This window comes from Oryzias latipes, chromosome 16 (assembly GCF_002234675.1).
Source record: "Oryzias latipes chromosome 16, ASM223467v1".
NCBI classification, from domain to species: Eukaryota; Metazoa; Chordata; class Actinopteri; order Beloniformes; family Adrianichthyidae; genus Oryzias; species Oryzias latipes.
The window spans coordinates 4,684,999-4,697,292 of NC_019874.2; the positions used below are offsets into that span (position 1 = coordinate 4,684,999).

At 41.8% G+C, this 12,294-nt stretch overlaps 1 protein-coding gene across 2 annotated transcripts in view; it reads left to right on the top strand.

Moving 5' to 3' along the window:
- usp45 (ubiquitin specific peptidase 45) overlaps positions 1 to 12,294 on the top strand; it is a 29,784-nt gene that overhangs the window by 1,141 nt on the left and 16,349 nt on the right. For both annotated transcript variants that reach the window (XM_011484842.3, XM_011484841.3), the window contains exons 3-8: positions 182 to 351; positions 2,450 to 2,550; positions 3,564 to 3,664; positions 10,156 to 10,304; positions 11,460 to 11,555; positions 12,099 to 12,229. In XM_011484842.3, coding sequence (XP_011483144.1) covers positions 182 to 351; positions 2,450 to 2,550; positions 3,564 to 3,664; positions 10,156 to 10,304; positions 11,460 to 11,555; positions 12,099 to 12,229 — 748 coding nt within the window. The remainder of the gene's footprint in view (positions 1 to 181; positions 352 to 2,449; positions 2,551 to 3,563; positions 3,665 to 10,155; positions 10,305 to 11,459; positions 11,556 to 12,098; positions 12,230 to 12,294) is intronic.

Here is a 12,294-nt window from a genome sequence, read left to right on the forward strand (position 1 = left end):
ATATATTTACAACCTAAATTTTCAATTCTTCTGATTTATTATAATGCTGTGAGAGTCAGCTGCCTTGAGTTTAATCTTTATTGGCTTCTATTGATCAGTACATTTGTCTCAGTTGTTTTGTATAAAGCCCAGACCTCTTCCTCTGGTTTTAAGAAATACATCTGTGCTACTTTTTACTGAGGACTGACATGCCAGCATGTAAATAAAGCCGTGGACCTGGGCTCTGTGAAGAAGTCGGTCCTCTCAGGCATGTGGCTGGTGTGTTCAGACTGCCTGAAGGAAAGGACCATGATTGACGGAGAGCCAGTAGCATCCCATGACATCCTAGTATGCTTAAAATGCGGTTTCCAGGTAAGATTTCCAACAGTTTTTGTAAATGTGATTGACATAAAAGACTCCCTGCATAGCTCGTAAACCAATCATTTGAGTTTTCTATTTAGATTTAAAGATTTTATTTTTACCCTTTGAAGGGATGAACTTCTTATTTGGATTATTAGCAGGGGAATCTGTTTTCTCTGGTTAGAGCAGGGGTGTCAAACTCATTTTCACTGAGGGCCACATCAGCATAGTGGTTGTCCTTGAAGGGTCAGATATAACTTATACATGTGAGTAAAAGTAATGAAAAATAAATGTAACTACTCTTTAATGATAAATAAGTCATTATTTATTTATTCTAACTTTTTAAAGTGACAATTACAGTTACATAGAAAGCATATGTTTGCTTGTTACTCTAGCATAAATCTTTTTGCATTTGATTCTGTCAATTAGGTTATATGGACAGAGTTTAAGTCCTAATATATAGACGCCCACTCCCATAATTCAAGTCCAATTCCCCCTAGAGATGAATAAATACACATCAATTTTTTATTTTATTTTAAGAAATCAAAAACTTTCATGCTCTCGCGGGCCACATAAAATGACATGGAGGGCCACATTTGGCCCCCGGGCCTTGAGTTTGACACATGTGGGTTAGAGACTTACAGATCAGACATTAGAAATGTTTTTTCTATTGCTTATTGGTTGAATAGTTCAAATGGCATAATATTCATAGCCTCACTGTTTTGTGAAGAATGACATGCTTTTCCACACATTTTATACTTTGTATCAAACTATAGCTGAATGGAAGATATCACTGCTCAATTGTTTCTCTTCATTCTTCATTCTCTTTACCTCAGTCTTAGTCATGTTAGAAACATTGGTGCATCTATGATTGTTAGGTGCGCCTGTGAACAAAAACTAAACAGAACTGTAAAGTGATGAGGACAAGAAAAGAATGGGCTTCACAGAAAAAAAACAAGAGCAAACTTGAGACAATTTTTGTCTATTGAGAGGAGATGTGCATGAGGGAGTCCAGTTACCTGGATGTGTACAGATCCATGCATGCAGAGCATGTCTGTCTGCATTGAGGAACAGAGCGGGCATTTTTATGAACATGTTCTAAAGGTTTTTTGTTTGTCTGTGGTGAAAAGTGAAACTTTCCCTGCTGCTGTTGTTGCAGCAGCAGGGAAAGTGTTCCTCCTGTTTCTAACAAAAGAAAAGCTGACAAAGCAAAGTTAAATAATAAACAAACCAAGAGAAGCCGACACAAGAAAATACAAATGATGATACTTTTAGCCGTGCGACAGACTGGCGAACTGTCCAGGATGCCCCCTGCCTTTGCCCACAAGTGTTCGGGATAGGCTCCAGCAGCCCTGTGACCCCGAAAGGGACAAAACGGTTTAGAAGATGAACGAATGAATGAATGATGGATATAAAATGTATGATCAACACAAAGCACACAAACACAATCATACTCACACACACAGATTACAGCTTTGACTTCCATCATCCTAACACAGTTTTTCAAAGCATATTTAATCAAAACACAGAACAAAATTGAATTTTAAAATACTAAATAGGAAAAATGAAAGATATTTACATATCATTTAGGATTATGGAAACAAAAGCAGGTTAAATGTATTGAGAATGCTCTCTTAAATAATGTGATTGATGTATAAGTCCTCCTAGAGGTGGGAAGGTTATTCCATTCTTTGGGAGCAGATTTCTATCAAACCTGGGGGTGAAAAAAAACTGCATATTTCAGATGTATGCATTTAGAAATGAACTGTGAATAATGATATTGTCTTCAGGCTGACCGTGAGAAACAACTTAGCTGCTGGTACATAGTGGTGTATTGGGTCATATAGGGGCAGCGGAGCACAAAGCAACCTAAGTTGTTGTAAATGATGTCCAGAGAATGTACCGGTACATAAGCAGAAGTGGTATTGAAGTAGAGGATGTCTGCATAGTGAAGGAGAGGGAGCAGAAGTTGAGATTTTTCTAACATGGAAATTATAGCAACTGACTGATACAGTGCTTTAAGATAGGAAAGGTTGGTTCTGCGTTTGGGGTTTCTACAGAATAATTATACACCTTTTACCATAATTGTATTTTTTGTTTGGTTTTCCAGGGCTGCAATCAATCAGAGATCCAGCACGCGGTCAAGCATCACCAGGCCTTCCACCTGGAATCTCACTGCATCACCATCAGCTTAAACACATGGAAGGCCTGGTGAGAAACTCTGGAACTTTGTTCTGTCCTGTCATGAAGACGCTGTTTCTAGTTTCACAGTAAAGTGTTGGCATTCTGCCTGTTTTTGAGCTAACATGGAAGGAAAAGATGACAGTCTGTTGATGGCTGCCAAAGGGTGGCCGCAGATCCTTGAAGTCTTCAAAAGTTTTACATTTTGGGGAGCATGTGGACATCCCTGAGGCTTCTACTTTTGTTTTCCGGAATCCTTTTTCTTTTGGGGTGGGGGTCGAGAAGGAGGGTTTGGTTTAAGGGCACGGATGGCCAGTTTAGTTTAGTCTGTTTAGTTTAGAATTTACTTATTGAATTCTATGACCTCATGATCCTTATTGTTTTATGTTTACTATACAACTACCAGTTGAAGCCCATTCAGACGACTATTGTTGTAATATGGGGCTATATAGATAACATTGAATTGAATTAAATGAAATATAAGTGAACAAAAACAGGGCCTTATAAAGCATTAAGTTCTAGTGAATGGATCTTACATTTTGTTTCTCATCAATGTGATGTGATGTCCTTTCACACAAAAAAACCAACAAACATTTCCAGCATCCGCTGTCAGAAGGTCGTGAACTGGGCGTGTATCATTTAACCACAGCTAAGTGACTCAGGCTCCTTGGTGCAGAAAAATGAGAGTGTAAATTCATGCCTTGAGAGGAGTGGTGGTGGTTAGAACTGGTTAGCGGAAATCCTTATGAAGCAAATTGTATGGTTTTCTGAAAGACATTTAAATTTGGCGCCTTGGGGAACTGCAGACTCCGACTGTTTCATTTTCTTTGTTCATAGTCTTAAATTAGATTCTAAGAATTCTTCAAAAGGTCTTAAAAGTCTTTAAACGTAATATATGTAAGTCTGTTCTGAAGCTCTCTACACATAGGATGGCCTGTTAAAATTTTGACACTTAAAAATGCTTTTTAAAGTGTCCTCATAATGATGATTGACGTGATGTGTTTTCTGGGTTCCTCAAGTCTGTGACTCTGTGACTCCAACAGGTGTTTTGAATGCAACGAGGAGCTCTCCACCCACTGCAATAAGAAGGCTCTGGCTCAGACTCTCGACTTTCTACAAAAGCAGAGCACCAAAGCAACAACAGGTAAGGCTCCTGTAGAATAGAAACACTGAAGAACCAAGTGGGATTTGTAGGAACAGATACTGTTCTTTGTCAATATACTGTTTAGGCCTATGGCAGTTCAGCAAAATGTCATGTTATTGATTTATTATTGACCTGCCTGATTTAAAAAGAATAAATCATTAATTCCATAAGTTGGATGTAGTACATCTGCTCCCCCTGGTGGATTTGTACATCAATCTACTTTTCAAGTTAGATTAAAGTAGAATTTTTGAAAGAAAAGAAACAACTACCTTTAATCCATTTTAGTAGGAAGTTATGACATTTTGAAAGTTTAGTTTTACCAGTTTATGGTTTTTGCTGACAGTTATACTTGTGGTGAACGTTTCCCGCATGTCCTTTCACCTCAGTCAGGCCACCTGAGCCCTCATTGCCCAGTCGCTCAACCATAAAAGTATCACCCCTCTTAATTCTCGCTACACTGACACACATATGTACACCTTCTGTTCTTGCCTCCCCATGCCTGCCCTGCTTTGTTGGCATTTTAAAGGGTCTCCTAACAGACTGCAGCCCGACAGAGTGGTGGGTATCACCCCTCATGGTCTCTGTGTAGCCCACTGCCCGGTGCCCAGTGGCCAGCCGCCCAGTCAAGCTGGTCCCTCTTCTCTATCATGGCCGCAGAGTTGCAGGACTGATACTCTTGCAGTCCCCCACCCTCGCCCCCACCTTGCACGCCGGATGACTGCACATATTAGAGGAATTTAGCGCTTGAGAGGCTTCCCGCCTGGGTTCCCTGAAGAACAAGAGCAGCTGCGTGGGGTCCGTCCTCTGCCCTGGCGTTCTTTGTCTTACCATTGCTATCTGTTTCCATCCCTTGTTTGCTCCGTTGAGCTGCTGTGTGTCTCACCACCTCTGGGGCTGTGTGCTGCACTAGTGGGAGCCAGGGTCCTCAACAAGTCAGAGCAACTGGATTCCAGCAGCTGGAGCGCTCCAACTCTCTGAGGACACATGTTCACACAAGAAGGTCTCCAAAAGAAGGATTCTAAATAACATTTGCACACTTCTCGTCACAAAGTTTTTAAAGCTTGCAGCCATTGTTTTCCTTTAAACCACAAAACAGAAGTTAAACGCAGCTTTCAATTTATGTTGGTACCACAAGCAGAAAAGTCCTTCAAAGCAGGACTGTCGTTGTTCACGATTACTTCTCTCAAGTCACGTGACCACTGGTAGTCTAAGCGCTTCTTGACTGAGCCGGTGAAGTATGTGAGTGTCTACTGAAGGCATAATGGGGGGGCTCCATCAAACAGGTGGCAGTGCCTGCATTGACGGGCTCAGACTGTGAACGTGTCAAAAATAATTTGGCGTTTACAATCTCACTTGTTACACATCCAAGACAAGTTTTCACAAAACACAGAAATGACCTCTTTCCATCTGTTGGCTAAAGCTGGATCCATTTATCTGTGAGGCTGGGAAGAAGGGAAGTGGCTTACTTCAAATAACATATATCTGTTTCTCTGTAAATTACCTGTCACCTTTGCTGCCACTCGGTTGCTCCACACCGGCCAATAAAATGGGTAAAGAGGCGCCCAGCCGTTGTTGCAGCAGAGTAGATGCTTGTTGCCTGTTGAGGAGCTTGTGAAATTGCATTTCAGTGTGAAGGCCAGGTTTTTCTTTTTCTTTTTTCCACAAAGCTGCTCTTGTGTTTTTTTCCTATAGACATCAAGCACAAAAGAGCCTCTGCAAGGATTTTAATTTTTTTTTTTACCCCTGATTCTATAATAATTTTGTACAACAACAGCTTGGGAAAGAAAGAAAGTCGATTAACTGTGCTCTCTCACCATCAAGACCTTCAACTCAAGTGGCAGAGTCCCAGTAAAAAGCAAGTTGACCTCAGAAATCCAGGCTCCAGCTTGTAACAGCTGGCGAGTCTTTGTGGAGCAAATTAAAATGTTTGTGCAGGAAAATATCCGTGCTTGTTTCTCATTGAAAAACTGACAATTGCTTTTGTTTGGTGAATGTTTTCATTATTTAGACCTTTGTCTTTGCCTGAGTACACGGATCCAGTAAAGAGTCAGCATATTAGAGCTGCGTCAGCTTTATTTGTGTCAAATTTGGAGGTAACTGCATCGATCCTACAAATTAAAGAGTTAAACGCTGCGACACGTGCATCAAGGGAAATGATTACATTCTGTAAATGTTCTTTTTACACCAAATAATGCAAAATGTTATGATTTTTTGTGATTTAAAATCTAGCTTTCTATTATCCCTTTATAAAAAGACGCTTTTAGTTCTTGTTGGAAATTCAAGATGATTACTGGTAGTATTTATGAGGCTGTTTGTCATCGATAAAGTCACATAAGCTGCTTATATGAGGTTGACTTCATACCAGACCTTTGTTAGAGACACACTCCGATAAAAAGTGTGTTTTTAACGTGTTCTTGTGGCATTTATTTCACGATATACGGCAAATTTAAGGAAAATTTGCTTAAATTTGCATCTCTGAGTATTTCTTTATTCAAATTGTTGTTATTCAGGAGCAGACTGAAAAATGCCGTTTGAAAAAGATTTTATTTATGATGTAAAAAAAAAAAATGAGCAGGCGATAAGTTTTAAGCTGCTTTCAGCAACGCAGAGGGGGGGCAGTCCCGCCCACATTTCTAATGAGCTCCTGCTGCTCTGCTGAAACTAGTCCTAGAAAAGGACACAGGTTTTTGGATTTAGGCTAAAAACAGCATAATCCTCATTAGAATATGACGCTTTTACAAGAGATGATGGGAGTGGGACTTTAACATCTCCTCCAGGTTTGGATCAGGGTTCTGTTTTGTGTACCCGGGTCTGTTGTCGCTGTCATCCCTGGTGGTGCTTTCATGGATGTAATCAAGAGGGACTGCGTCCTTCCTACCACCACACGTAAAAGTAGGGCAAATAGTGGGAAGCAGAATCTCTTTGCTCGCCTCTGTGAATCTGTAAGTAACATGTTGTGGGTTCTCTTGGCCTCAGATGGCAAGAAAGCGAGCTTTTTTATGCCCCGCAGTCACAACAAATTAGCAAATGAATAAGACATTTGGTGTTGCCTGGCCTTCCTCTTGACTGGCTGCTCTGCATGAAGTGAGCTGGCCTTGGTCTTCCTCACTGCAAGTTATCATGGGTGCATGGATGGAGCCCAATGGCCATAAATCTGACAGCTTTTCAAACCAACTGTGAGCTACTTTAAAAACATGTTTTCAAACCTTGGTAATGTTTTAATACCGTCAGAAAAGTTTAAGTCTATATATTTTTTAGGTGACTATGAGACTTTGGCTTCTGGTGAGTCAATTCTGTTGTAAAAAAAAGAATAAAAAGAATTCACACAAAACCTAACTGTAATTTAGAAGAGGCTGGTTTGGTTCTTGCTTGTTGGAATCTCCTCAATGGGTGACAAAACACTGGGAATACTTTTGAAACTTTCCTGCTTTTCCCTGCAAAGGTAAGCTGTTGTCTTGTGTGAGAAAGAGCAGGGAGCGCGGGAGGTGTTGCTGTACTTGTATGCATGTGGAAGAGCGTCCCGGTTCTTTCCTTTGCCCCGGGGACGGGCTCCACAGTGTCACTGCTGCCCATACTCGGTGGCTGAGCAAGGAGGGCCAGGTGGTGGTGCCGAGTGCAGCACAGTCAAGCGTGGACACGGCGCATGCTGACATTTGCCTTCATGACTGCTGCAGGGAGAGAAAAAATCTGCTTTTCCATATGCTTGTGCTCATTGCAACCCTCCCCTACACTCTCTGCTCCCCCCCACACTGCCCTCCTTAGCCCCCTCCCTTCCTTCAGTCCCAAGCAGATGGCTCCCTGAACATTGTTTACCTTGGGTGGCGGTCCCAGATGCAGAGTGTATCCATCGGCATCCCCGTTACGCCTGTTTAGTTCCCTCTTTCCTCTGCACCCTCTCAAGTGCCAGCTTCAGCTCTTCAACTGGAGTTGCTTGACTTTATAAACACAACAAGCAGACAAACTCACTTCTACGTCTGAATTATCTCCTTTTCCGTCTCACCCTCGCCTACGTTGGGATGCTGTTTCTCTCTTCATCACTTTGACACCCAAACTTAGAGGTGCTCAGCCTGTCTGTTTGTTTTGCCGCATGTGTTGACCCATGTGAGCCCCCTCATGTTTTTTTGTATTTTCATTTTAAAAAATAGGCCTCCAGATGTTGCCAGCACAGAGGGCCAGATGCATTTGGCACCACTGGGTGAGGCGCCTCAGCACCGCGGCGTCCCGGAAAGCTGAACCTCACCCCCCGCTATCTTGATCCCTAAACTCCAGGAACCATTCATTTGTGCTGGATTTCTTATCGGCTCTCTGCGTCTTTTAGAGGAAACACTACAGTGGATTGAAGCAAGTCTCTGGAATGTGCGTGTGCTCTAGTGCTGTAGGTTATTTCTCCCCTTAAATCTGTTGCTAAAGGTGCCTCCTTCTTTAGACTCCTCTTTGTGGAATCTGACTGTTTGTTCACATTCCGACTTGTGTGAGCAGGATACTTGTTTTAGTGCCCTTGGCCTTGAGAGAGGCAGCGTAGAGGGTAGTGCGCAGCAGAGAGCTTCCATTGCTGGAGGCTGAATAGCTTTTTAATGAAGGTGTTGTGCTGAAGTAGCGGTTCTACAAATTGAATATGGGCTAAAGACGGTGTGCAGAGGAGGGAGAGGACCGCTGAATGAAATGAACAGGTTCTTCAGAAGGTTGGCGGTTCAGTTGATTTCACTGGATTTGGACAGTAGCGGGTCAGGCTTGGGACTTCACCGCCAGTCATCTCTTGACTAGCTCATAAAAATAAAAATGCTCATGGACCAAAGCTCTTTTGTGTTTCTCAGTATGGCTTTGATTCCTGTAGAGCGAGTGGCTCCGAAGGTGCTGGCATCAAGTCCCTGAAAGAACCAGCCTTTTCCTCTGGAAATTCAGTTCCTTTTATAACCAAAAACTTTTGTATTATTATCACTTTGTAGCTTTATTTCTTTTAAGCATCAAGCACGTTCAACCATTTATAAATTTTTTAAAGCATATTTGATGACGGTTATTTTATTTTTACATACTTTAAATAACACAGCTAAGCCGTAAAGTTTGAGGCTATTTGCTCTCTCCTTCATAGTCCCATTGTGGGATTGCCTCAGGCTTATCACTTCTTTAAAAACCTATTAAAAAAGAAAAAAGAAATCAGTTTTGCATTGATACAATATTTGTCATGAAGCAAGCTCAGGAAATTCCTGCTCTTCTGGGGGAAAAAAAGGCAGAAGTTCTTTGAAAGTTCTCACTTCACCCCAATCTGACCACGTAGCAAAACGTTTCCAAGATTTTAAGTCCAGTTGCCGTGTCTCCACTTCAAGTCATTTTGAATCAAATGTTGACATTTGAGGAACTGTAGCATGTCAGCTTTTTGGACTCTCACTGCTGCACGCTGAGAATGAAGGATAACACCAAAGACTCCTTCATATAATCTGTTCACAACAAATGGTAACATAGAGGGAAATCATTGGGTCTTATTGGAAGGATTTAGAGTTTCTTTATTATTAAAGAATAACCAAAAAAATAATTTGGGTTGATTTTCTTCTGTCTTTGTCTGGCCGTTTGACCTCCGTTGGGAATCAACAGTTAGTAAGTAACCTTTACAGACGTTGATGGGAAGCAGAAAAGCTAAAGGACTGAGGATAGCGTGAGGTTTTTTTTTCTTTGCCCCCTTGTTGCGTATCATCATCAGTTCAAATGAGTTACTTACAAAATAGTATTTCATATCATTTGTTTAGCTTATTATCATTCATCTTATTGTACTTCTGTGTTTTGGGCCGTCTGTGGGGCGAAAATTGACTGTATATGAGAATTATGTGTGATGTCGCCCATAGAAAAGGGGCTTTTATTAAAAGAGGGGCTCCTAAGGTGTATCCATGCCAGATTTGGTGCTAGTACCACACAATGCATTATTATTGTAATACCTGATGGGGTTTCATCATTTGTTCACTTACTCAGATGAACAGCCATGTTTTTGACATTCCTCCATGTGATTCTTGAGGGATTGTGCTCATCATTTTGGAGCTGCTCCTCTCCCCTCAGCCCGTTTGTGTCCTCGCTCGTGTAGATGGTTAGTTTTCATCGGTGATCAGGAGTAACAGCTGGCTCAGAGGAGCCATCTCCCCCTGCCCCCCACTCCCTCGTCACTAACCAGCAGAAACTTCAACAGCTGTCATCTGCTTCCCCAAATGACCCAGCGCTCCTTCCAGCTGCCGTCCCAGCACGCCGCTCCCAGCGCCGCGGTGTGGTTTAAAGGCTAGAGGTTTTCTGCTCGGCTTTTCCAAAGTGTTCATCCACAGTCCCCTTAAAGAGGTGCAGACCTGTCACCTTCTGAGCTTTGAACTCTGCTCTAGTCTCATGAAATGAAACCTCAAAGAAAGTCAAATCAGGAATGCTTTGACAAACCACAGTTCTGATTGAATGGAGAGATTATGCTGTTGTTTTCTGAAATGAAGAACTCATTTTGTGTTTTTTTTGGTGTCGATCAGCATCACCCAAGATCATAAAGCTGCGAGATGAATCCTCCGACTATGTTGACCCGTCCCGAGGAAAGAGTCCCGTCATTAACACTACCTTGGCTCCTGTTAAAGGAATAACCAACCTCGGCAACACCTGCTTCTTCAACGCTGTTATGCAGGTTGGTACTGCTGTGACTTTGGGAGTATAGTTATCGTGTCATCCAAATGTTTGGCGGAGGATGTATCTCTGATGTAGCAACAGAAACCCAGGTTTTAGTGAGTGGATCTCAACAATCCCCAAAGAGAAAAGTACTGTTTTATTCTCGTTTTCATTTTATTTTTGATTCATGTTGTGCTTTTGGTCCTTCAGCAGCCTCAGGCAGGATCACATCATAGAAAGTACATGTGTACACGATGTGCTTTGAAAGTTTGAGCTCCATCTTCAGAGATGTGAATAATCAAAACACAAAGACTTCCATTCTGATATGGCTACAGACATGTGTACAGCCTCAGATTGTGTAAACACTCATCACGCGGCTCCTGCCACGAGTCCGGCCTCTAGTAAATCAGAATGTGGGCTTTCAATGGCTGGGTGTGTGCAGGTTATTTGTAGTGTGTGCTTCGTTGGGCTTTATGCGCTGCACAAACTTCAGCACGTTCACCTGCACGAGCACGAGTGGCCGCCGGTTGGTGCAGAGCGTGTTGACAGCACAGCCTCCTCAGTGCGACTGCGGTCATGTCATGGTGACTGTAAACCGGTACGCCGCCAACAATGAAGCTGTTTTTTTCCGCCATTTTGTTAATCACCCTCTGGGTCTTCCTCGTTGATTGAAATTCGCTTTACATGCCGTTCCCTCCCTCTCCCCGTCTGTTTGTATTGTCTCCTTGAAAATTGCAATCTTTTGGGTGAAAACACGTAATTGTCAGAGGATGAGCTGTGTCTGCATTCACAATGCCAGCTCCATTGTGTTGTTTTCCATAGCAACAGTCTTTATTGCCAGGATGTGACTAAATAAATATCCCTTTAAAAAGGAAGGAAAAGATGTTTCTCTATCATGAAGGGACAATGACTGTTACTGGTCAACTGTTCACCAAGGATCCTCTTCATTTTTGAAACTCGGATGATTTTGAAAAGCTCATTCAGAATAATGAGCTCATCACAGTTTTTTGTGTCTGGTAGGAATAGATTTTGTCTTTGATGCAGGTGTGTGAATTGACCCGTTTTGAGCTGTTAAGTTGTGTGCATTTGTTTTTTACAATCTAAAAGACTTTGGCTTGAAGTGTTTCCCATGTTGCAAATGATTTAAAGCTTATAAATATTTCTATTTTGGCAGAATCTGTCCCAGACACACATGCTCATCGACCTCATCCAGGAAGTGAAGGAAAAAGGGCACAAGATGAAGATTTGTCCCCCTGTGGAGATGAACCTGGTACAGTATTCCCGTTTCATCACCCAGTGGATTCAAAATTAATGAAAGACATTATTTCTTTAGATATGTGTTAAAGAAAAGAAATTTGGGGACGTTTTTCTGACCTCCATCAAATACTACACTGCAAAAAATAAATCTTAAGAAATAAAAAGCCTCTTGTTTTGAGAAATTTTTTTTCATCTATCTTGCAAGAAAAATAATCTTATTAAGAAAGTTTTTCTAAAGCAAAATAATCGTAGTTCAAGAGAACCGGCCTTAGTGACTAGATTTTTTTCTTGAAATAAGAATTTGTGGAAAGACCTGTCTTCCTTTTTTTTTGCTTATGAAAAGACAAGTTTTACAAATTTTAAGAATTATTTCTAGTAATGTGCTCTGCAGTGTAATTTCAGTGAATAAACTTGAAAAAGCTGCTTCCACATGTTGGAACAAGCTTAGAGCAGGTTTTCCTCCAAATCTGTTCAGATAACCAAACCCCCCCATGTGCTGTGCTCTGGTTTAGAAGCAACACTTGAACTGATTTTTTTATTTTTCTCTCCCCCCCAGAATCCGCTCACGGTTACGCTGCCCAGTCCAGAGCCTCTGACAGCAGCCATGTTTGTCTTCCTGCAGAGCATGAAGGAGGCAGGAAAAGGCCCCATTAATCCAAAGATCCTCTTCAACCAGCTCTGCCAGAAGTAAGATCAAACCCCATTGTACTGAATGTCACACTAAGAAACTCAACTCATCAGCGCTATTAGCC